At 31.7% G+C, this 26,862-nt stretch overlaps 2 protein-coding genes across 2 annotated transcripts in view; one reads left to right on the top strand and one right to left on the bottom strand.

Moving 5' to 3' along the window:
- Positions 1–7,903: 7,903 nt before the first annotated feature.
- Positions 7,904–9,049, top strand: Ct83 (cancer/testis antigen 83). The gene is made up of 2 exons (XM_047535296.1): positions 7,904–7,972; positions 8,747–9,049. Exons 1-2 carry the CDS (start codon positions 7,904–7,906, stop codon positions 9,047–9,049), a joined length of 372 nt encoding a protein of 123 aa, XP_047391252.1.
- A 170-nt stretch (positions 9,050–9,219) lies between these two features.
- Positions 9,220–26,862, bottom strand: part of Slc6a14 (solute carrier family 6 member 14) — a 28,264-nt gene continuing 10,621 nt past the window's right edge. The window contains exons 6-14 of the mRNA XM_047536213.1: positions 26,105–26,237; positions 24,391–24,531; positions 19,700–19,928; positions 18,251–18,376; positions 16,935–17,053; positions 16,122–16,221; positions 15,748–15,857; positions 12,647–12,814; positions 9,220–11,507 (exon numbers count right to left, since the gene is read on the bottom strand). Of these exons, the coding sequence (XP_047392169.1) occupies positions 11,361–11,507; positions 12,647–12,814; positions 15,748–15,857; positions 16,122–16,221; positions 16,935–17,053; positions 18,251–18,376; positions 19,700–19,928; positions 24,391–24,531; positions 26,105–26,237 (1,273 nt within the window). The 3' untranslated portion in view covers positions 9,220–11,360. The remainder of the gene's footprint in view (positions 11,508–12,646; positions 12,815–15,747; positions 15,858–16,121; positions 16,222–16,934; positions 17,054–18,250; positions 18,377–19,699; positions 19,929–24,390; positions 24,532–26,104; positions 26,238–26,862) is intronic.

The following is a 26,862-nucleotide window of genomic DNA, read 5'->3' as shown; positions in this document are numbered from 1 at the left end:
AACCTTTCCCTCTAAAATAAGTAAAAAGGCAAGGATGCCCTCTTTCACCACTTCTCTTCAACATGGCATAAACGTCCTAGCTGAAGTAATCAGACATAAAGGAATGAATGAGTGAAGGAATGAATAAAATTATCTTTGTTTAAAATAACATGAAACTGTATAAACAGAAAGCTCTCTCTCTCTCTCTGTCTCTCTCTCTCTCTCTCACACACACACACAAACACACACACATATGCACACACACTCATTCAAACATCCTAGAAATAACAAATGAACTTAGAAAGGTTTCAAAATGTAAAAGACAAACTCAAAAATCACTGACATTTTTATACATTAAACAAAATCCGCTAAAGAAAATTTGGAAAGCAAGTACATTTAAATAGTCTCAAAAAGTGTACCTTTTTCCCCACATCCTCGCCAACACCTATTGTTGCTTGTGTTCTTGATAATCACCATTCTAATTGGGGTGAGATGGAATCTTAGGGTAGTTTTGATTAGCATTTCTCTTATTACTAGAGATGTTGAACATTTTTTCATATATCTGTTGATTGCTTGTACATCTTCTTCTGTGAAGTGTCTGTTCATTTCCTTAGCCCATTTGTTGATTCGGTTATTGTATTCTTGGTGTAGAGTTTTTTGAGTTCTTTATAGATTCTGGAAATTAGCACTCTATCTGAAGTATGAGTGGCAAAGATTTTCTCCCACTCTGTAGGCTCTCTCTTCACATTACTGAGAGTTTCCTTTGCTGAGAGAAAGATTTTTAGTTTGAATCTATCCCAGTTATTGATTCTTGCTTTTATTTCTTGTGCTTTGGGAGTCCTGTTAAGGAAGTCTGACTCTAAGCCGACATATTAAAGATTTGGACCTACTTTTTCTTCTATAAGATTCAGGGTCTCTGGTCTGATTCCGAGGTCCCTGATCCATTTTGAGTTGCATTTTGTGCAGGGTGAGAGATAGGGGTTTAATTTCATTCTGTTGCATATGGTTTTCCAGTTTTCCCAGCACCATTTGTTGAAGAGGCTATCTTTTCTCCATTGCATATTTTTGGCCCCTTTGTCTAGTATGAGAAAATTGTATTTATTTGTGTTTGTGTCCATGTCCTCTATTCTGTACCATTGGTCTACCTGTCTATTTTGGTACCAATACCATGCCGTTTTTGTTACTATTGCTTTGTAATAGAGTTGAAGGTCTGGTATTGCGATACCCCCTGCTTCGCTCTTTCTACTGAGGATTGCTTTGGAGATTCCTCAGAAAGCTTGGAATGAAACCACCATTTGACCCAGCTATCCCACTCCTTGGCCTATACCCAAAGGACTTCAAATCAGCATACTACAGAGATACAGCCACATCAATGTTCATTGCTGCTCAATTCACCATACCCAGATTGTGGAACCAACCTAGATGTCCTTCAATTGATGAATGAATAAAGAAACTGTGGCATTTATATATAATGGAATATTACTCCTCCATAAAGAATGATAAAATTATGGCATTTGCAGGAAAATGGATAAATTGGAGAATATCATGCTAAGTGAGATAAGCCAATCTCAAAAAAACCAAAGGATGAATGATCTCACTGATAAGCAGATGATGACATACAATGGGGGTTGGGAGGAGTTAGTGTTAGGGTTAAGGTTAGGTTTAGGGTTAGGGTTAAGGAGGGTGGTAAGAATGGAGGAAGGAAGGACTGTATAGAGGGAAAAGAGGGGTGAGAGGGGTAGGGGGGAAGGGAAAAAAATAACAGAATGAATCAAACAACATTACCCTATGTAAATTTATGATTACACAAATGGTATGCCTTGACTCCATGTACAAACAGAGAAACAACATGTATCCCATTTGTTTACAGTAAAAAAAGAATAAAAAATAAATAAATAAATAGTCTCAAAAAGAATAAAACACTTAGAAATAAACTTAATGAAAGAAGTAAACAACTCATATACTGAAAACTACAAAATATTGATGAAAATTGAAAGATAGTGCAAATACATGTGAAGATATATTATTGGTTTGGAAAACTTCAAACAATTAATATAGTTTGAATACTACCCAATGTGATTTACAAAGTTAATGAAATCCCTATCAAAACCCTAATGAAGTTTTTTTCTTTCAAAAATGAAACCTCAATTGTAAAATTTATTTCTAAAATTCATTTGGAATTTCAAAAGAACAAATAACCAGAACTCTGGAGAAATAAGAACAAAGTAAGAGCACTCATACTTCCCAATTTCAAAATGCACTACAAACCTGTGGTAATTGAAGCAGTGTGGTACTAACAAATATAAAAATAATGGACAAAGAGAATGAATCAGAGAGCTCAGAAATAAACCCTTATGTACATGGACAATTTTTAAGAAGGATGTCAAAATCATTCAAAGAGTAAAGGACAGTCTTTTCAATGAATGGTGATATGAAAACTGGATATTCACATGCAAAAGAATGAAGATAGACCCTTACCTGATGCTACCACCAAAAACTACCTAAAAATGGATCAAACATCTAAGTTAGGGTTAAAATTATAAAACTCTTATACAGCAAAAACTGTATACGTTGGATTTGGCAATGAATATAACAATGACTTCTGGGGTACAACAGGAAAAGTACAAGCAAAAAATAAAATAATTCCTTTCCTATATACAAATGACAAATGAGTTGAAAGAGAAATTAGGAAAACTATCCTATTCACAAGAGGCTAAAATAATACTTGGAAATAAATCTAACAAAAGAGATGAAAGACCTCCACAATGAAAATGACAGAATACTAAAGAAAGAACTTGAAGAACACCTTAGAAGATGGAAAGGTCTCCCATGTTCTTGAACAGGAAGCATTAATATTGTCAAAATGGCAATATACCAAAAGTGCTATATAGATTTAATGCAATTCCTATTAAAATTCCAATGATGTAATTCATAGACATATAAAAAGCAGTCATGAAATTCATTTGGAAAAATAGGAGACCTAGAATAACCAAAGCAATTCTTATTGAGAAAAGTGGAACAGGAGTCATCTCAATCCAAGATGTTCAATTATACTACAGAGTTATAGTAACAAAAACAACATGATATTGACACCAAAACAGGCATGAAGATCAATGGAACAGAATAGAAGACATAGAGAAAAACCCACATGAATACAGTTATCTGACTACACAAAGTTGCCCAAAACATACATTGGAGAAAATATAGCCTCTTCAAAAAATGGTGCTGGGGAAACTGGAAATCCATATGTAGCAAAACGAAACCCTGTCTCTCACCTTACACAAAACTCAATTCAAAGTTGATCAAAGACTTAGGCCCTAAAACAGACACTGTACCTAATAGAAGAAAAAGTAAATCCAAATCCTCACCATGTTGACTTAGGAACTGACTTCCTCAACAAGACTCCTAAAGTAGAAGAAGTAAAATCAAGAATCAATAAATGGGCCAGGCATGGTGGCACATGCCTATAATCCCAGGAGCTGGGGAGGCTGAGACAGGATAATCACGAGTTCAAAGCCAGCCTCAGCAACTTAGAGAGGCCCTAAATAACTCAGTGAGACCCTGTCTCAAAATAAAATACAAAAAAGGGCTGGAGATGTGACTCAGTGATTAACTACCCCTGGATTCACTTCCCAGTACCAAAAAAAAAAAAAAAAAGAATCAATAAATGGGATGGTATCAAACTAAAAATCTTTTTCACAGCAAAGGAAACAATCAAGCATATGAAGAGAAAGCCTACAAAATGGGAGAAAATCTTTGACAACCACACCTCAGATAAGGAGTTAATTTCCAGTATATGTAAAGAATTCAAAAATCTTAACTCCAAAAATACACACCAAAATAGCCCAATCAATAAATGGGCAAAGGAACCGAACAGGCACTTCACAGAAGAAATACAAATTGTCAACAAGTATATGAAAAAATGTTCAATATTTCTAGCAATTAGGTTAATGTAAATTAAAACTACTCTGAGGTTCCATCTGACTTAAGTCAGAATGGCAGTTATCAAGAATACAAATAACAATAAATTTTGGCTAGGATTTGGGGAAAAGAGTACACTTATACATTGTTGGTGGGACTGCAAATTGGTGCAACCACTCTGAAAAGCAGTATGGAAATAAAAAAAAACTGGGATCAGAACCATCATTTGACCCAGTTATCACACTCCTTGGTATATATCCAAAGGACTTAAAATCATCATACTACAGTGATGCAGTCACATCAATGTTTATAGCAGCTCAATTCACAATAACCAACTTATGGAGCCAACATAGATGCCCATCAACAGATTAATAGATAAAGAAACTGTTGTATATATACCCAATTGAGTATTACTTACCCATAAAGAAGAATGACTTTTTGACATTTTCCAGTAAATGAATGTATCTGGAGATTATCATGCTAAGTGAAATAAGCCAATCACCAAAACCAAAGGATGAATGTGTTCTTTGATATGTGGAAGCTAACACACAGTAAGAGGGAAGGGGAAGAATAGGAGTTAAGAGGATTAGACAAAGGGAAATGTAGGAAAGGGAGGGAGGATAGGAATATAAAGGCCAGTGGAAAGAATCTGACATAACTTTCCTATTTTCATACATAAATACACCACAGTGAATCCCACTATCCTGTACATCCATGAGTCTGGGTCCCTAATTAGAATAAGATATATTCCATACATGTATAATTTATCAAAATGGACTCTACTGTCATGTATAAATAAAAAGAACCAATAAAAAAGAAAAAAGTTGGACTTTATTAAAATGATATATTTTTGTATATTAAAGGACATATTCAGTTAAATGAAGAAGTAACCTACAGTAAGGGAGAAGGTATTTGCATATCATATATCTGATATGGAATTAGTATGTAGACTATATTAAAAAAATCCTACATCTCAACACAAATTCTAATAACCTGTTTGACATTTGTATTTCCATGTTCACAGGAGAATTATTCACAACAGTTAAAACATGTAAACAATCCAAATGTCCATAGATGGATGAATGGTTAGGCAAAATATAGTGTATACATACAATGTAATATTATTCAGACTTAAAAAGAAATTCTGACACAAGCCACATGGGTGAACCTTGAACATATCATGTTAAATGTATAAGCCATTCAGAACAAGAAGAATATTATGCAATTCCACTCATATGAAGTACTTATTGTAGTCAAATTAGTAGATACAGAAAGCAGAAGGCTGGTTGTTAGGAACTTGTGAGACAGGAAAACAGGAAGTCAGTGTTCAACTCGTTAAATACCAAGTTTTCAATTCTATGAATATTTCAATGAAATTGACATAGGTGGCTTAAATAGGCTGTAAATCATTATATATATGTATATACACACACACATACACACATACATATACACATTTGTGTTTTTAAACACTCTAATACTTCACTTATTTTTCTCAAAAGAATAGACCTCTTAAAACGATATATTCTTAAAGTTAACATAAGTGTTATATTTGTAGCTCAATTTTAGTTTTTATAGGTGTTCCATATCTGGGACAATGAGAAAAAATGGATTAATTAATACTGAGTTGTGGAAGATAAGAAACTTCTAAAGATGGTTAGTGGTGATGTTTGCACAATGATACAAATGTAATTATTGCCACAGAATTGTGCACTTTAATTGGCTAAAATGTTAAAGTCTATACTATTAAAACATTATACTACATATATGTATATATATTTATTTATTCACTGTTTAGTAACAGTGCTTGATTAGAACATTTTCTAAAAAATCTGAAAATTTTCCCTGGATATTGATATAATTGAAATTAAAAATGCTGTTATTAAAGATAGATTAGTGGGCTTCACTCAATTTTATTCAATGAAACAAAAAATTTAGATTCAAGACAATCACAATAGCACACAATAGAAGTGTTATTACCCAGTTATTAAATATTGAAATCCTTCAAGGCTCTATTGTAATTTGTCTTCTGTTTGCACATCCTACAGTAACAAGAGGGAATCTTGCATATCTAGAGTTTCAATTATCATTAACATGCAGATGACTAACAAATGTATGTCTTAAATTATTTCTCTGAGATCAATTGTTTCTGTCTTGAATTGCTCAAACTTGACATGTCCTAAACCAAATTCATGATCAGCAACTCTGTATTGGTTACTTCACCCAATTGATTAAACCCATAAAGCCAGGATCTTATTCTCCTTTATATTTCATATCTAATAAGTTCCCAAGCCACCATGTACTTCTTGCTATCATTTATACTTCAACACTTTTACATTAATTTTTGTATTTGGTTAATGCCTACCTCCTATACTAGAGTGCACATTCCAGGTGGACTTCATTTTGCACACAATCTTATTCCCAGAACATAACACAGTGCCCAGTACAGAGGTGTTTAATACATATTTTGAATTAATAAAACTTCAAACTTTGAACCAATCATTAGAAAATAGTATTTTATGAAAAATTAAAAATGCAATTCCTTTCCTTCCTATCTATATGAAGACGAGAGTTGTTCCTCAAGCAGAATTAATGGTTGAAGTTTGACATTCACCTTGAGATTACCTGGTTATTGTCTTTAGTTCTGGTTCTTTTTTAAAAAAAAAATTTTAGATGTTGATAGACCTTTATTTTACTCATTTATTTATATGTGGTGCTGAGAATCAAACCCAGTGCCTCACACATGGTAGGCAAGCGCTCTACCACTGAGCCACAACCCCAGTCCCTAGTTCTGGTTCTTTAGAATCTTCTTCCACATTTAAATGAATTTCTTGAACCATCTAACTTTTCTAGTGCAATGACTCCTGTATCTGTTGCCTCCCATTAATACTAATCAAAGTACATTTCAATTCTTTGTTGAAAAATATTAAATACTTGATGTACACAAGTCAGAGTAGAGTTTGAGGTCTTGAGGATGTGAATTAGAATGAAGGAATGGAAGAGTTTATCTCAGAACTCAAACTCCAAGCATTGGTGCTTTGAATTTTAAAACCTGAATCTTTTTCCTCATTTTCAAAAAAAGGCCCAGTATTAAAAATCTCTTTAGTATAAATTTGCAATGAGGATTTTAATGAGGAAATATCTCTGAAATCCCTTTTTAAACTATAAAGTTAAAAAAATGTATTTAACAATTCCAATGTGACTAGGATTTGAATGAATCCTAAAATAGCAAGAGAAGTATGGAGGAGATACTTGTTATGTTATTGACTTACATTTTGTGGGTAACTACGTTTTATGATGCATTTTTATCTTATTCTTGAACTTATTTTTTTGTACCAGAGATTGAACACAGGGGTGTTAACCACTGAGCCACATCTCTAACTCTTTTTATTTTTTATTTTGAGCCAGTCTCGCTAAATTGCTTAGGGACTCGCTAAGTGTCTGAGGCTGGCCTCAAACTTGTGATCCTTCTGTCTTAATCTCCCAAATCACAGGGATTACAGGCAGACACCACCACACCAGAGCTGAAATTTTTGTGAAATGAAAATTAGAATGGTTGCAGCAAAGTCATATTTTTAAAGGAAAAACACATTGTATATCATATATTTAATCAGTCTGTTTGGAGTCTGAACTTCTATCATAGTTCAAGTTCTTGAAAACCCCAATTTCCCCTCATCATCTCTTACTCTCCTAATGACCTGAGACAATTACAAGGTGGGTGGTTGCTAAGTGCCTCTTGGCTTCGTGCAGGCTAGATTCTACCTCATCAGTTTGTGGCGTAGCATCCACTCATGCGCGCTTACCGATTATGAGGTCACACGCCTGCTCCAGTATATAAAGCTGGACCCCACAGCGTATCCCAGTCGCACCAGGCAGTGAGGGGTGCCTACCATACTGGCCAGTGGTTTCCACAGGCCGGGTGGCTACTGGCCCCCGATTCCCAACTGCCAGCTGAGTGCATCTGTCCTGAGAAGAGAGAAGTGGCTGAGGAGGAACCGTGAGCATGTTTTTCCTTCTAATGAGCTGTATTACGTTCGCCTTTTTGTTTGTCTTCTGGAAAAAACTAAATCAGGTAAAGGTGTATCTAAGAGAGATTGGACTTAGATGAAGCTAGGTGAATGCGTGGGTCAGGGAGTGTGTTTATAAAATGGTAGAAAGAAACTAAAATGAGAATTAAGGGGAGATGTCCTCATTCCCCTTTTCTCTCCACAAAACCCCAGACGTTTATTTCTCCCTGTTACCCATCCCCCTCAATTCCCGCATTTTGGTCAGTGATTCGACCCTCCCTTGTGGTCTGTTATAAAAGAGCCCCAAATCATTAAGTGATATAGTTACCTTTCTATACACCTGGAGAGAAGAGTGCAGTTAAAAGTACCCATTCCCCACTACCATGTCCTATTTTAAGAATCTGTAACTACTTTTTCTTCTCTTATTTCTACAACCCCCATTTTCCTGTTTCCTTCCCCTGCCATAATTTTGGGAGCTTTCTGGAAATTTCCCAGTATTTCAGGTTTAAATATGGATTTCCTGATTTCAAGTTGCAAATGAAGTACTTTTAGATAAGGGTCAAAGACAGGTTCCACATGTACACCTACTAGACTGCCCAAGAAATGTAAGCAAAAGGATATGGCACTTTGGTGCTACAAGGCTACTTTCATATTTTTTTTTCTCAGTCTTTCTAGGCGGAACATACTTTGAATCAATGTGGTCATCCAAAACATTTTTAATCTCTAACTCTTAGGGGAAGTCAGCTCATTTTTGTAACTAAATGGGTTTTTGGTAGTATTTGGTAGTATTTGGAAATTACTACAATTAATAAACTACATATGCATAATTTCCTTTACAGGGAAACACTGGTGAAACGTCATCAAATTCGACTTCTCTTGCACTAGTAAGAACTTCTCCTTCTTGGTCACCTAGGAGCAATACAGATAGTCTTTCAGTCAACAACCTTTCTCGGGATATCTTAAATAATTTCCCACACTCAATAGCCATACAGAAGCGAATTTTGGTAAACCTCAGGATCGTGGAATACAAGCTGGCTGAATTGGAGCATTTCCTAATTATCAAGGGCTTAACTGGTGCATTAATTAATCAGAAATCCACTGAAAAGTTTACAAGATGTAATGACAGTGGAAGTAATCATTAAAGGCACTTTGAGTGAATTCATTTGATTATGTGTTTATACCAAATGAATTATTATTTAAAAGGGGAGGGTATATCAAGTCAGATACAAAATCCAAACATTTATTGATTTTCTTACTCATTTTATTTAAAGAATTGATTACATATACTTGCTAAAATATATTTTACTGAGGAAGGAATGGAAGAACAATACAGTAAGAAAATCAGTCCAAAAGTTTATTTTTTACAATAAGCTACATTCAAAAAATAGTTGAGATATAGTGATTATAATTCCATCAAGAGTGAAAAACAGTTTTCTCTAATGGTTTACAGCATAATACTGAAATTATCTCCATGCTTGCATTAAAGTAAGTAGAATTTGATGGAACTCATTTCTATTACGCAGAATACTGTTTCTTGCCACTGTTGAATCTGTGTAATAATTATAAGAGCTATCTTAGGCACCCTACAATATGCCAATCACTTCATTAAGATCTTGTGAAGATAGTGACACAAACTTTCACCTAGTCTTTGTGGTTAGCTTTTGAAAAAGATTGCTTCCACTTCATACCCCCTCTCCCAATTAGATATTCTTTCATTTAAACTGTGCCAAAATCTTCCCTGAATTGCAAGAGTCACCTATAGAAAATTCCATGCATTTTTCTCTTTGGTGAAAAATCTGCACCTCTAATAGCACCAAATTATAATGGTAGAATATATGTAATGTAATGTGAATTAAAATTATTAAAAAGTGTTTCTAAGCTCTATTTGGTTATCTATTTCAAATAATATTTTACAAAATCTGGGATAGCTAAGGAATTAATCTCTCGAAGTTTGCTAACAGCATTTGACCTATCTCAGAAAAACCCTCAAAATATCAAATGTGAGTTCATTATCTATATGTACATAAATCACTGATATTATTTATACAAAATCCATTCACATGGTTCATTTGCAGGCCTGTTTACCTTCATGCCCCCTTTCCTCAAAATAATTTACCAGTATAAATTAAAGAAATGCCTTAATACCTTATTCCTTTAATATTCAATTGAAAGGAAAAGGAATTGAAAATGTATAAGAAAATGTATAAAAAAAAGAAAAGAAAAAAACATTCCTTCTAGTGTCAGTCACTTGCCAAGCATAAAAACCAACAGCAGCGTTTGTGGTTCTTAATCTTTTTTGAGTCATAAGTCATTTTGGTATTCTGATGAAAACTGTGGACTCTCTTCCTACAAAAAATGCATATATACATCACACAGATGATGTTACATATAATTTCAGCATCATAATTCCCTTAAACCTGTTTTTAAATAAACCTTAAAAATTGCTGAGAAGTTCCTTATATATTTAGGCAGCGTTTATTGTCCTAGGTTGTGATGTTTAAACCAATTGTCAATGAAATATAATCAAAAATAAAGTTGTTAGTGATATATTTCATTAGTAAGGAAACCAAGACATATAACCTTCATTTTATATGTGTTTATCTCCTGTTATTATGTAAATAAATTATCACCCATAATCACTAACTTATTCACATAAGACTAGCCATATATCATGATTATTAAATGCTAATTTTGAGTAAAACCATTTTCTCATTAATATTTTGATCCATAGTCTACGTGAAATTAAAACTCTATTCAGAGAATATAATGAACTCTCAAGGTTGCTAGACAATAGAAATTAGATGTATCATAGTTTTCTTCCAGATACAACCTAAAGAAGGAAGATAGAATATAAGGAAACCTGTATTCCACTTTCTAGATTTATCTCTTACTGGCCAAAAGATTCTTATTTCTCCTGTCCTGTCAATAAGTTCACATAAATGTATGGAGTTTTTAGACATATTTGGATCAAAAGCACTAAACTATAATCCTGATATAATACACACATTTTTTCACTTATTTATGATATTTCTAAGTGAGGCCTTTAGTTTGTATCGCTTGTTTTTAAATATTCTGATATTCCCCCAGCTTGTGAAAAAGAAAGGTTGTATATTAAAAAATAGAAGCAAATAATATTTTTAAACTTGCATAACAAAATCAGCTCAATGCATTCAATGTATTAGAAAAACATTATGGTAATATTTTTTAAATTTCACTATGAAAGACTTGTGTGCATATTATACAGATAGCTAATCTTAAAAGAAATTAAGCACATTATTAAATATTAATAGGTTCACATTTTTATATTACATTCCTGCTTAACTGGAAAAATACTTATTACCCTATTGTGAACATGGCATGTATATTTTTCTACTCAGCTAACATACAAATAAATAAAAATTGCCCCTACTCTAAAATCACATTATACAACAACCATTTTTTTAAAATGAGATCTCATTCTGGTTTTCTACTGCCACTAATAGTAGGTATTTCATGGTTAATCTCTTTCTTAGGCTCTACCATGTCTTTATATCGTTCCCCACGATATTGTTCCAGGTATGGACCCCAGTTAGGAGCTGGTTTGCAGCAGCTTACTATCCGCTGAAATGACAAAACAAAAAATTCCTGTCTTAGAATTTAAGTACTATTATCTGCAAATACTATACTGTAATTCTAAAATTTTGTTTCTTTGCTAAAAAGCAAATATTAAACTATAATTTTAAAATCATAAGCTTCTTTACTAACAAAAATGAAATAAGAATCACAGAAAAGTTGAAGTGAGTCTAAATTAATAATGCAGCCTACTAAGAAATTAAATAATCAAATTATTACCTAATTGTATTGAATATTAAAATATATTTTCATTTTAAAATTTTAAGTTTCTTTGCTAACAATAATGAAATAGGAAAAGTCAAAAAGTTAAATGCTTAATGTAGTCTAAGAAAGTATAATCAAATCATTAACTAATTGTTAATAGAATTATACCAATAATCAAATTAATCAAATATGTAAATGATGTCAGAAGGCATGTGAGCCCATTAGAGTAACAGGGTCACTTATAGTTACCTTCACTGAATTCGTATGCATTTCCATCCTGGCCTTGAGGTGAGGGTGAGGTGAGGATCTAAACTAGGGTATATTTGCATGTGGTTCAAGAACAAAGGAAAGGAAGTTCCAAGGTCAAATTATTGATTGGAATCTATTCTTGTAAAGGGGATTTAATTAAATGTAAGACTCCTGAGCCTAACTTGTCATTGTTCTAGTAAAAAATCATAATCAAATCTACCGCTAAGCCTCCAAGGAAAAAAGATGATTCAAGGTCTACATAGCATTCCAAATAATTTTCCATGCCTATTGCACTCTAAACACACTACTAGGACTTGTATTATAACCAGGTGAGGCTTTAAAAGTAGAAATTATGGATATAAAAAGCAAAGAACTTGTTATATCTTCGGGACAACTCAGTACAAGTATAGAGACCTTAACTGTTACATGTTAAGTACTGTAATAGGGCTTGAGGATCCACTAACAAGACAGACAAGACTTTTCACAAGGAGCTTATAGTCTAATACAGTATAAAGTACTAGTAACAGATGATTATATCAGGTATAGAAGTAGTAAGAGGAAAGGGTGATTATTTAATTGCACATAATCTCATATTACTGCCATATAAAGTAAATTAATGTTCATTTTTCTGATAAATAATTTATATAAAGCATTTTACAATTTAATGTGCTTACCTGAAAGATGTTTCCTTGGGCCTGAACTATTTTTATAACAGCAACAATTGGAATCCAAATAATGCAGAAAATAATCATACACCAGCCCAGAGCAACTCCCCAGTCAGGGTATGAAATTTCACCATACATGGGCCTCTGGAATTTCACCAGTGACCATATTAAAATTGCCTGCAAAAATAAAAAATGAAAATACAGTGCTACAGATTGGACCTTATTGCACATATGATTAATAATTTGATCACATTCCAAAGTTTATGGAATAAACTAAAATTAAAATATAATTTTAATTTAATGTTATTATCTTCTGGTAACAAGCCAGAAGATAATAATATGAAATGAATAAAATTTCCATTTTTACTTTGAATAAATTCTTCGAAAATTTAATACTTCCATATATTTATAAAAGATATGAATACTTGTTCCACATACATTTCAATAAAATACTTGACTGAGACTGAAAGCAATATAAATCTGAAATTTTGTTATTGAGCTTTTAACTCTACCAATTTATTATTTATATTTTTATTTTTAACTGATACATAAAACATTAAAATATACATAATAATTGACTCATGTTATGTTTTAATACATGTATATATTGCATAATGTTCTAATCAGGTTAAACATTTGTCTCCTTAGACATTATTTCTTTATGGTTAAAACCTTGACTTTGAAAATCATTTCTTCTAGCCCTTTGAAATGTAAAGTACATTACTATTATCTATAATCACCCTACTATGCAATAGCACACCAGAACTTCTTGCTTCTATCTAACCATAACTCAGTACCACTGATCAATATTTCACAATACCTCTCCCCTACACACACTTTTCCTGGTCTCACTATTCTATTTTCAATTTCCTTGAGATCACCTTTTTTAGATTCCACTTACAAGTAACATCATGTAAATACTTGTCTTTTTGTTTCTAGCTTATTTCACTTAACATAATCTCTAGTTCCATGCACATTGTTGCAAATGACAAGATTTCATTATTTTTATGGATAAATAGTATGCCATTGCATATATGAACCACATTTTTTATTCATTTATCAGTTGATGGATACTTAAGCTGTTTTCATTTCTTGGGTATTGTGAATAGTTCTGCAATGTATATAGGAGTGCAGATGTCTCTTTATCCTACTGATTTCATTTCCATTGAAAATATATACCCAGGAGCAGGATTGTTGGCAAGGATATAGAGAAAAGGAAACCCTTGCACACTGTTGATGGAAATGTAAATTAGTACAGTCATTATGGAAAAGACTATGGTGGTTCCTCATATTAAAACTAGAGCCATCATTTGATCCAGCAATCTCACTACTGGGTATATATCCAAAAGGAAATTATGTTTCATTTAAAATAACATGGTTTTATTCTATGTTTTGAGTTTGCCAGCATATATTTTAATTCAATGAGAGTATAAAAGTACACATTAGTGGACATGTTCTCTTCTTGCTTAGCAAGTGTTTCTATTATTTTAACTGCAGAGAGCACCCCTTCACCTCAAAACATAGATTTGCACATATACTATGGGTACATACTTATCAAAGTACACTTCACATCCAACCTCAGTGAGAAAAAAATTCAATATAAGTTTTGCTAATATGGTAAAATCTGAATGACAAAGATACAATCACTTTAAGGCCTAGTTTTAGAATGTTTTTTAAAAAGTCTACTAGAAATGTTGAGGCATTAACATTAATTATTTATAGAAATCTATGAAGGAGAACAAAACCCCCAAATGACCTATACATTTTCCTAAATTTAGCTGACTTTTACTAGAAACAATGAGAAAGCAATGAATTATAGAAATCTTTATAAATAGATATGAAAGTATAATTATAGAATTGAGTGGATATGTTTTATTTAAATTAATTATAATAAATTAAATATATTTCACAGTTACCATAATTGTATATAGTTACAAGAAGATGAATGAAGGACATTGGAGTCTAAAACATAAGACTTTATTCAAAATAGATGGAAATTTGTATCATTTGATATTTAATATTTTAACATTTTAAAGTAAATTCAAGTATTAGACCTATGTAGTCATTGAAAATTAGCTGGTTAGTAGTCTAGTTGGATCTCTAAGTTGATAGGGGGCATATTTTGTTACAGAGATTTTCAAACAAGGGGAGTGATATTTAATAGCACTTTCTAAGGCATTTAGCAAGAACAAGAAGAATGTAAATATCGCATTCAGTCCCAAATCATTTACTATGTAAACAAATCAATTAACGTTTAAAAAATAAAAACTAACACCCGCTAAAAATAATCAAATATGATACTTCAGATATCGAACAAATCTGTATCAAATTATTTAATGGTCTTTTCTAGGGAAACTTTGGAAAGATGAAGGCAATGAAAACTAAAACACATCCATGAAGCTCTGCCATCAATCCAATCTCACCATGAACTCTAGTACATGGCATTTCTCCATCTCATGAAGTGTTTCCTACTATCCATTTACTTTCCTAAACTATTATTTGAAGATTTAACGTCTATATATCATGACACTTCAGTAGACAACATTCGGATTTTAAATAGCACCAATTGTTGAATTTATTAACATAACAATTTTCTCTTGACATAGTTGAATTTCCTTTAGTAATTTCAGATGCTAAATACCTACCACCATGAATTTTAAAAATGCACATTATAATTCGAGTGCAGTTTCTTACAAATCAGTATATCTAAACTGAATTTCTTGAAGGCATTTTCTGGTCTTTTCTATCTTACTATTTTCTGTACTTGCAGAGAGGTTAAGAAAATTATTGATGGCTCATATATCTGTTAGGAAATGAAAAAATTCCTTTGTTTTTATTTATCCTATTGATAATTTTAGGTTACTGACAACTTTTAAGTCTACAGGAAGTTCTTTATTTTCTCAAATAGTAATTGTTTCAACCCCGGCCTCAAAAATAATACTGTAAAGGCATTTTAGGCAGTTTTGAGGCACTACTCATAAATACAGCAAAATGTGAAAATCATTCTTTTATAACTACTATTTCCAACATGAATTATTCTCCAAGTGTATTCTGGAAATTTTTAAATGTATATATTACTGCTACCAAATTCATGGTATACTATTACTTACAATCAACAAGATAGGCGTGATTACAAACCAGCAAGCTCTCCACCACAGCCAGAATATCCACCTCTTTGCTCCAATCATCATTTCTATATCTTCAATGAATCTGTTTCCTCCTAAAGAAAACAATGTCAGAGAGTACAATGAGCCCTTACTCAGTGGTTTCCCCAAATAGTCATTTTTGTCTAACATATTTTTCTACATCTGAACATTTTTCTAACCACAACAATGAAGTATACAACTGTAAATAATTTTCTTTATATTATACGTTACTATTATAATAGTGAAGTTATTAATAGCATGATTACATATATATAATGAAAAATAATTATTAAATTATTTTAATAAAACTTGTAAATAATTCTAAAGTCATTATTTACCATAAATCCAGATGATTCCTATTATTTCCAATATAGCTGCAATCAAAATGCCCCATCCAGCACAGAAGTGGTCAATCAGATTAACCCAATAAATTCCAGCCTACCAAAAACAAAAAGCCAGTTACTTGTTTTAATTATTTTTGTTTATGATGAAGTGTTCAAATTGAATCTATTAATTTTTTCTTATTTATTTATTAGTTCTTTTTAGTTATACATGATAGTAAAATCCATATATCCATACGTATATATCTATATACGTATAGATGTATATATCTTCTTCTAGTTAAGACCCCATTCTTGTGGATGTACATGATGATGGGATTCACTGTAATGTTTTCATATATGAACATAGGAAAATTATATCAGTGAATCTATTAAGTTGACCTTAACATATGCTCCTTAGTTTCATTTCTGCTAAAATATAGAAAATAATGTTTCAAATACAAACAAAAATGTGGTTTAACTATCTTACAAAACTTTTTTCTATACTGAGTTATTGGGAATAAATAGACATTTAGAATAATTGATTGTCAAAATGTATGTAGTATCAATATGTTCTATGGTAGCTGCCAAGAAACTTACAGTATATGTTTAAGGTCTATAATCTTGTTATAATAGGGAAAATTATCTCTTCCTTTGCAAAATACGTACAAAGTTACAGTGGGAAGAAATGGTCTAAAACTTGGAAAACCTCATTCCAAGTAGAACTTAGACTTTCCACTAAACACCATCTTAAAACTTTTTTTTTCATTTAGATTCTGACATATGTCCCAATTAATATATTGTCTAAGAAAAGAAAAAGTTGTAGTATACCTGAGTCACACAGACGAGACCAAGGAGAAACAAAACCAAGCAGCAACCCAAAGTTATAGGAACCCTCATTTTCTTCATTACTTTGGGAAATAAATCCTGAATTGTTGTTGTAATTGTTTCTTCGGGGGGAAAAATGACATACGTCAACTCAATAAGGTTAACCACAGAATTCGACTTCTACTAATCAAGTTTACAAATATTTGGGGAGAATATACTCAAAATATTTGTGGAGAATATACTCTGGGTCCTACTAATTTAAAAAAAAATTCTTAGGGTTATCTTACAATTCACCACTTGTTGATTCTGATGAAAACCAAAAACAGCTCTACTTGTTATCTGTTTTATAAGTTTTTTTTTTTTAGTAGTGACAACTGTAAGGTCACTGGGGGCTAAAGTAGTTTGAAAAAGAGTTATAGGAAAGGAAAAATTCTAATGAGAATTTAATCAAGTAAATATTAGAATTAGTGGCATGGAGATAGAAAAGATTGTAGGTTTAAGAAATAAATGTATTCATTAAATAGGGAACTGGCTAAAAGCACAAGGATGATTGAAAGTATTAGAAATGTGTTTGAAATTTACAAGGGCTTTGAGAGTCATCGAAAGGAATCTGAACTTTGTCCTATAAACAACAAACTGAATTTTTTAATATAAGAGAATGATATGATGAAAACTAAGAATAATTGCTAGTCTACCTTAGGGAAAATTCCTTTGTTTACATGGAATCATGAATAAGGATAGTCATTGCATAATGTGTGTCAGGAAAAAAAATGGAATCCAAATACCTATCAACCCTAGCAATACGGAAACAGATTGTTAAATAGATCTATATGTCTATGTAGCAACATGGATTTATAATACATGTAAAAATCTGTTAGAGTAATACATATATATGTACTAACTTCACATTTATGTGAAATATTTAAATGTATATTATTTATGGATATATATACAATGTATACAAACATGGACTGAATAACACAATCCATGGTGATGGTTGCCTCTAGGAAAAACGTGTAAATTATATTAGTGAGAAAGATAGGGAACTTCAAATTCGCTTGTAACCATTTATTTTCTAAAAAGTATCTGAAGAAAATATGATACAATATTAATGTTTTTTCCTTTTGAATGTCAAGTAGATAGATGTGTAGTTTCTATTTTTCCATACTTAAATTTTAAGTTAAAAAACAATTTGGAATGCTCATTTAAAGAATTAACAGCTAAAGGGGGGAATAAGTGTAAGAAAAGGATGTTTTCAAGTAGAGGAAACATGAATATAATTTGAGGGTAATGTTAACACTGGAGGTACTACTACTTACCAATGGAGGCAAACTGAGAATCGAGACCCAAAGTTAAAAGCATGAAGAAAAATAATATGGACCAAAATGGACCACCTGGGAGTTGGGCTAGAGCTTCTGGATAGGCAATGAATGCTAGATCAAAACCTAAGAAAAATATATGGTATTTTCAATTAATTGTTAAGAAAATTCACATATTTGGACACTATAAAATTCTCACCTTGATTTGGCAATGCAATCCTTGACATAAATCCTTGACATTCTTTACCAACTATCTCACATTCACTTTTTAAAATTTTTAACTTGGTTGTTGTACAATATTACATTGTGAACATGGGACATGAATTAAGCTAGTGCCTATTTCTCACATACTAAATTTAACCATTTTAATGGTTTTGTTTAACTTATTTACATTTAGTAAGACTGATGAAGAGTAACAGTTGTCTTTATCATAGAAACGTTAATTAGGTCACCTTAACTTAGCTTAAAATTCTGAAAGAATTAGACTATCTAGAAAGATACACAAATGGAACTTTTTAGTCTTCAACTTCATTTCCAAATGTTTACCTAGAATCATTATGAGTAATGCCATTTAAATCAGTTTATGGATACCTGAAAAATTGTATGTAATGAAACTATAAAATGAATCTTATTTTCTATTTGCTGTTACATTTAGAAATGCTATTCATTTTGTTCCAGTTTTCTTATGTGATTGTCAGTTTTAAGTATTTTAAGTTTCCCTCACTTTCCAAAGGACTGAATTTTAAAAATTACCTTCTAGTCTAGGCTCTGTCACTATCCTAAATATTTCACCATCTTCAAGATGTAGATAACATTCTTGTGTATTAGTCCTCTAAGAGGAGTTTGACACTAGATGATCTCCAGGGCCCCTTCTCAGTCCTGAAATTTTTTATCATTTATCAGTATTTCCATCAAATGATACTAACTATAATAAAATTTTAATAAGAAGTTTCCAGGATTATTTTTTCTAAGAATCTCTAGTCAAATAATTAAACATCCCTAGCTAATGATTTTAAAGTTAAGAAGTTCATTAGTCAGATTCCTTTAAAGATGGGCACAGCTGTATATTCAGAGTAACTGGAATTTCTATATGATATTGATGTGTTTAGAAACTCAAATCTGACATGTAATTTGCATAAGGGAATTTGCAATATGTTTTTTCTCTTTCACAATGCATGGAATATGCATTACAATTATTTGTAATTGTGCAGTAAGTGGTTCATATTAAGAACTAAACAAAATCCAGAAAAGCATCGTATCTTCTTAAAACAATGTTGCTCTTGTTTACATAAATCATCTAAGAATTATTATATTATTAAAACAAATTGCATAAGATGAAATGAGAAATAAAATACAGTACCCCAAATCATGAATGTAAATTGCTATTAACCATATTAGACTTTAAGCGAGCTATATTAATCAAAATTTATAACATATAGCATCATATACCTGATTTTACAACTTGAGAGACTTCCTTTCCAGATATATGAGCCATGTGTCCCAAAATAGAAAAAATAGCAAATCCAGCAAACACACTAGTGAGGCAATTTGTCAAACAAACTACAATGGCATCAGAAAAGCAGTTGTTGTTGAACTTATTGTAAGATGATAGAGCAACTAAGCCACCCCAAGCCACTGAAAGGGAGTAAAATATCTGGGTGGCAGCATCTTTCCAAACCTGTAAGAGAAAATTAAGTTTATAAAACATGTGCTCTTAATTTTTCATTTGTATAGAATATTTCACATATACATATCAATACATTTTATAAAACAATGAAATGAATACCAAGTACCCACTACTCAGCTTAAGAAATAAAAGGTTACTAGTCTCTAAAAGCCTCCTCGTGCCTCTACCTAACTCTATCACCCTTCCACTGTCTGGAAGTAACTGCATGCTGACAGATGCTTATCATTTCCTGTTCTTTCTGTTTAACTTGCATGGTTTTGAACTCAGAGAAAAATTATCTTAATGGATGTAAACTTATACAACTTGCTTTTTCATTCAATAGTATTAAATTTTTCCATTATCAAGTTGAGCCACAAAAATTTTCAAATTTTATAATTCAGTAAGGAAAGAATACAGGCAAATTCATGTGACTCAATTAAATGCATATGGCTTTAAACATTTTTCTACTTTTCTATTGCCCCACTGTATATACAACTTATCCTTTTCCTGTTGATGGACATTAGATTGCTCAGTATTTTGTTATTATGTAGTTGTGAACATTCTTGTACATGTATCCTCATAATCTAGGTGAGGAAGTATGATGTCAGATCCTTTCTTTTACTAACTCTTTGCAAATTGTCCAGAGTGATTGTACTACTTTGTACTTCCACAGCTCATTTGAGAGTTCACGTTCCTCTACATCCTTACTAGCATATGGTCAGAATTTTTAATTTGATCCAATGTAGTGGCTGTGAAATAAGAGTTTGGATTATTTTTGTTACTTACAAAGTTAGTGTGCTTTTAAATGTTTATTTTCCATAGGATTTTTTTTCCCATAAAACTTCTGTTCAGTCTTTCTTTTTTGCTTGGGTTATATGCCTTATTTGATTTCTAGGAATTCTTCATGTAATTTCTAATCCTTTGTCTATTACATATGTTGAATTTTTTTCTCTCAGCTTGTGGTTTTTTTCCCACTTCATTGTGTTCTTTGATGAACCAAAGTCTTTGTTGTTGATTTAATGTGGCTGAAGGTATTCACCTTTGCTTGTATGTATGGGCCATGATGTCTATTATTTAACAAAGTACTTAGCCCAAAATTATAAAGATACTGTTTTATATCTTATTCTGAAAGAAAAAGTTTTGCCACTATTATTAAAATTTCAGTTCACCCTCAATTGTTATTGTGCATATTAATACATGAAATTCCTGGTATCCTAAGTGGGATATCGACAGTGAAAGTATAATATATATTATCAGTGATATGTGTTTGATATCAATTGTGTATCAGCATTATCAATTGGATAATCACTCTTTCCCCATTGATCTGCATTGCCACCTCTGCCATATATCAAGTTCCATTTAATTGTGAATCTAATTCTGAGATTATTCTATTCCATAGGTTTATATGTACCACTCTATTTTAATTAATACAGCATTATAATATTGTTTCGCATCCAGTAGGATAATTCCTCTTCACTTTTTCTGTGCTGGGAATTTGATTGGAATTCTGTTAACACTACATATCAATTAGAGTCACATTCTATTGACTCTACATCTAGAGTAATAATAAAAACACATTCTTAGCAACGCTAGTACTAGGTGGCCCCTCACACTTTATTAATCCCACCCTTTTTTTATTCCTCTTTTCACAATTTATCCCTCCTGTGTCTTTGTTAAAGGTCATTAATTAGTCTTAGAAACTGATTTAGGTTAATCCATTTTAATATTAAACTGTTTTGGATATAGCATTACCCCAAAAAGAAAAAAATCAGATGTGCTGATTTCAAATAATAGAGCTGGTATATATTGAGGCAAAAATGTCTTTTTCATTCTTTAAAAGTCAGATTGTCAGAGGAAGATAGAATGATATAGTGACTAAGTGTTCTGTCTCTGGAGTCAGAAAAATGTTTATATCCAATACTTCCCACTCCCTTTGACCTCAGTTTATTTAACCCCTTTAAGCCTGTTTCTTCATCTGTAAGATGGATTTTAATAATAACAATATCATCCAAGGAATGATGTGAGAAAGAAATGAGATAACACATGCAAAGCAATTAATAAGATGCTCTAAGAGGCTAAACAGTAGTTCCTGTTATTGTGAGAATCAAAATAAATTGATACTCAGTTTCTTATATAGAAGTTAAAAATCAATAATTTCTCCCTTTAATATTATTTTAATAGAAGCACACATGCATAGATCAAGGTTATTTGACTTACATATAAAAAAATCATGTTAGAAGTAAAATGTCCTCTTATTTATTAGGATGTTCTCCATCTTAAGAGATAAACAGCATGTCTACATTGGCCTCTGAGCTTCTTTCACTTGATATATTCTGTATGTATATGGGAACTGGTAGTTGCTATAGCAGTTCTGGGATGTTTAAAAATGCTACTGTATACCACCATATGTACTTAGGTTGCAAACAAACATTGACAGAAATTCCAAACATACTTATAATCTCCTTATGAATCAATCTCATATACATACACAAGATTATTAGGTATTAGGAAATCCTAATTCAATTTGCACTAATTGTGTACACTTGACTCAATTTGAATCTTTCTGGATCTTAATTTCATCACTCTAAGATGAAGGATTTAGTAGAATATTCTCTGAAGACCTCTCTAACTATTAATTTGTATGGCTCTCTATTTTCTGGAAAATTTCAGTAGAGTTCATAAATTCCAATAAAAGTTTAAAGTACATACTATTATCTCATGTTTAGAATATGAATTGTGAGGAATAAAAAAAATCTAAGAAAAACAATTCTCATTGCCAGTAAACCCAAAAGAGGAGTGGGTTTGTGTTGTATTGGGGAGTGGATGGGATAGGGGATTAAATTGTATCTTTCACAAGGAGTTTTAAGTGTGGGTCTGATTTTTTAAAAAATAATAGACATTGAAGCACAAAGCAATATAAAATAGTCATACACATTTTTCAGGAGAGTTTCAAGGAAGCATAAAGACAACATGTCTGAGGCTTGTAAAAACCACTTAATATCAAAGGGGCTTTTCAACTTTGCTCAAAGTTATGAAGTTTAAGAAAATGCTGGGTCTATTTCTTAGGGAAAATATTGCAATTATAATAATAACACGATTATTGAAATAATTGGATATTAGTTCATAGTTATATGAGTTTACCATTTCTAAAATGCATTAACTTATTTTATCTTGTTTAATAACCTAACAGAGAGAAGGTGATGAATCCCAACTACCGTTTTATTTGTTTCTTATTCACCGCCGAAAATGGTCTTTGAGTTGGGAAGAGATTAACAAACAAGGTTAAAAAGAGTGAGGCCCAAGATAAATGAAGAAATGCATTAAGATGGCCTGTGGACACTAACCTCCAAGACTAAAAATAATAAAATGTCATAGTTCCAACATAATTTAGAGCTGTTGTGATTAATCATTGAGTGAAAATTATTGGGCACAATAAAAAAGCCAAAGACCAGAAATTGACATTTCATATTTCAAAAAGGTAAATGATAGGTTTCCATGACTAAAAGCTAATTGATTTGACATTACTTACCAGAAAGATCCTACAACAATTAATTAAATATCTGATTGTTTTTACAAAACAGCAAGGGCTGGAAATTAGCATGAGTTCTACAAAGAATACCATAGTAATCTAAAAGTAATATCCATTTTGGTCAGTGCTCATATGGCAGATATTAACATAATATTTCTTGACTTTAACATAAGATTGTGAATTTTTAGTTGACCAGAAGCTTAATATATGCCAAGAGTGTGATGTAACTACTAAAAGAGTGAAAGCCGCCTTAGGCTGTATCATGGTATCTAGAATAGATATATTGTTAACATTCTCTGTAGTTAAAATTGTGAAAGATTTTTTGTGCCCATGACACACAGCCATTATCTGGAGATAGACTAAGGGTAAAAGAGGATTAGCCAGTTCATATTCATGGCACATGTTTATGTTTTGAGAATAAGTTTATTTATGGAATGCTTAATCCATGTCGTTTTGTGTTTTGTCTTTTTAATCCATTAGGCAAAATATGATCTTGCTTTTGGAATATTAACTTTTGAAGACAATAAAAAAGAACAAATTTTTTAAAATGCATAGTAGACCATTAAATTGTCAACAGTGATCTTTAAGGCTACTATGAATTTATGCAATAAATCACATAGTCCTAATCATCATTTGCAGGTATTTATGCATGAAATATTGTTTTTCACATTAATAAACACCAAACCCTGTTGGTCAGGCAAAGTCATTTACATGAATAAAATGATTATTTTAAATTCTGTTGCTAAAAATTCTTTCTTACATCCAATAAGAGAATTAAGATCATGTTACGAAGGTTAATCAGAAATTCTAGTGGACAGAAACACAAATATATTTAACTGAATATTCTTTTACAAGTCACTATGACACTCATGCAACCAAAGAGCTTTGGTATATAATTTTAAGGTTTACATCCTCAGATAACATTAAATTTAAATAAAATCTTACCTCTGCTTCCCCAAGTTTTGTAAAATTTGATTGTGCTCCAATATAGTATGAAATACCTTTTGATGCACCCTCTAGAGTTGCACCTCGTATTAACAGAATGAGTAGGACTACATAGGGAAAGAGAGCTGTAAAATATACCACCTACCAAAAAGACAACAAAAGTCAATGTTATTTTCAAAGCATGGCATCTAACTGTATATAGGTAAAATTGTGAGATGGATGAGATTAGTCAAAGTACTGGAGATTTTTTTAAGTTATTAATACATATGATGATACCAGTACCAAAGTTCGCATAATTTCCTATTTCTCTTCTCACTTTCAAATCATCCATTTTCAAAAAACACTTTGACATTTGAAGCAGTATTTCCTAGGTTCATGGTGTAAATGAACAGTACATTAGCAGTGATAACTTAGGATCAAGTTGGAATGTTTTCCTAATATATCTTTATAAATATCTAAGAAGATTGAATGTCTCCTTTTAAGAAAATTATTGCATTGAAGTGAGAAGGGAAATGATTTAAAAATCTACAACAGTTAGTATATATGCCATTCCTAAGAAGAAGGAAAATATCTGATAGATGTCCAAATCTCATAAAAATTTTATTAAAGTGAATACTGAACACTTGGTACTTAAAGCTACCATTAAGAGAGTTTGATAACACTCAAACAAATATGCTGTTTCTGTCCTAGATAACATATGGTTCCAGACAAACAGATTTTGCCTTTGAGGCTGGCTTTTCATTAAAGTGGAGGATTTCTTTGATCCATAGATGTCCCATGTTTGATAATATGCCCAAGGAGATGATTTAAACAAGTCATCCAGAGACCTATAAAAATTAATTGCCTGGGTAAATGGCCTTTAATGGACTCTTCCAATAGTAACTTCAAAAAGGAAGCAAGGGCTTCAAAAATGTGCAATTAGAACATGCCAGAAAGTTTCCACTGTGTTTCTGATGTTCACAGTATTTTTTGTGATGTAACAGCATGTCTCATTATGACAACATTAGTTGAATTTGCTGGATATTGTACTAGGAATACAAAAATAGTGTTCACAATTTTTCTTGTCCACCACCTTTAATAAAATTTCACTCTAATAATTAAAAATAAACATTCACTTTTCTAGGTATTGTGTAACTGCACACAGAGAAAATTTCATGATGTTCTTTTAAATTGCCATTATGCTCTCTGAAAATATTTTAAAAATAAAACAATGAAGAGGGAAAATGTAACAATGTTTTCAGAAAAGACCTTTCACTGAGAGAGAAGATTCTGAGTCAATTTTGGAAAATTTTCATTTAGAAGAATAATTGCATGGTATTTTTTCTATTTCTTTCCAACAAGGGCATTTTGGTGCTATTACTCTACATGGAACTAGACTTTTCAAACCAAACATTACAACACTATATAATTCCATTCAAGATGCTTATTTATATAGTAGGTCAGAAAATTGGAAAAAACATACTCTCAAGCCTCACAATTCTGCATCAGCTAGAAGGGTCCAAGTTTTGAGTAGCTGTACAACCTTCGTATTAGTTTTTGTTCATTTTAACAATAGCAGTGATCCTTAAAACTTAAAACCCTACTTAGAAAACTTTTGCATACCCAGATGTACCCATTGTAGAAAATATGCATCTGATAATTGCTTGACTTTGAAATTCAATAACATTGGAAAAGCAGCTACCATCACAAAAACCTAATGTGTTTTCCAAATTACCTTGCCAGAAGACTTGATTCCTTTAAATAATGCTGCTCCAACTATGATCCAAGCCAGAAGAAGGCAAAGTGCTAAATACCACACAATTTCTCCAGTTTCATCCATTCCACTAGACCTTTGAAGTGCCACTTTACTGAAACACATAAACCCTTTTATGAACACAATCATTCGTCTTTAATAATATTGAATTTTGTAATACATTTCATCTGAAAGAAACTTCATGAGTATTGTATTTATTTCATATATCCATGTCCTGTGAGCCTTTTGTTGACAGACTCTCTTGTATGAAGGAACAAAAATTATTCATTAAAAAGCCAGGCTCTGAACTTCAAGGTTAACTACACCCAATTCAAATTTCCCAAACCTAGAATAACAAAGCTACTGATTCCTCTCCCCAAATGATTTCTCTCTATAAATTCAAGCTGCTTGACATAAAGAAATTAACCTTATATTCCTTCATTTGACTCAATACAATATTTTTATCAAGTTAAAATGTATTAAATATTTCTTTATTCCATACTTGTAGATATTATCAAACTCAAATGACTACATTATTCACAAGTTTTTCAAAAACATTTGGCAAAATTCTATGATTTTCAACAGCCACATGTATGGTTCTAGAATTTTAATTCTTAACTTGATGTTTGACAGCATTTCAAGATAAAATTTTAAAGAGTCATATTATGGAAAACAGTCTAGAGGTTAATCAAAAATTAAATAAAATAAAAATAAATAAAATTTCATCTGGTTCAACAATC

The sequence above is a fragment of the Sciurus carolinensis genome, chromosome X, assembly GCF_902686445.1.
Source record: "Sciurus carolinensis chromosome X, mSciCar1.2, whole genome shotgun sequence".
Taxonomy (NCBI): domain Eukaryota; kingdom Metazoa; phylum Chordata; class Mammalia; order Rodentia; family Sciuridae; genus Sciurus; species Sciurus carolinensis.
Note: the sequence above shows the minus strand (reverse complement) of the source record. Positions and strands in the feature narration are given on the sequence as shown.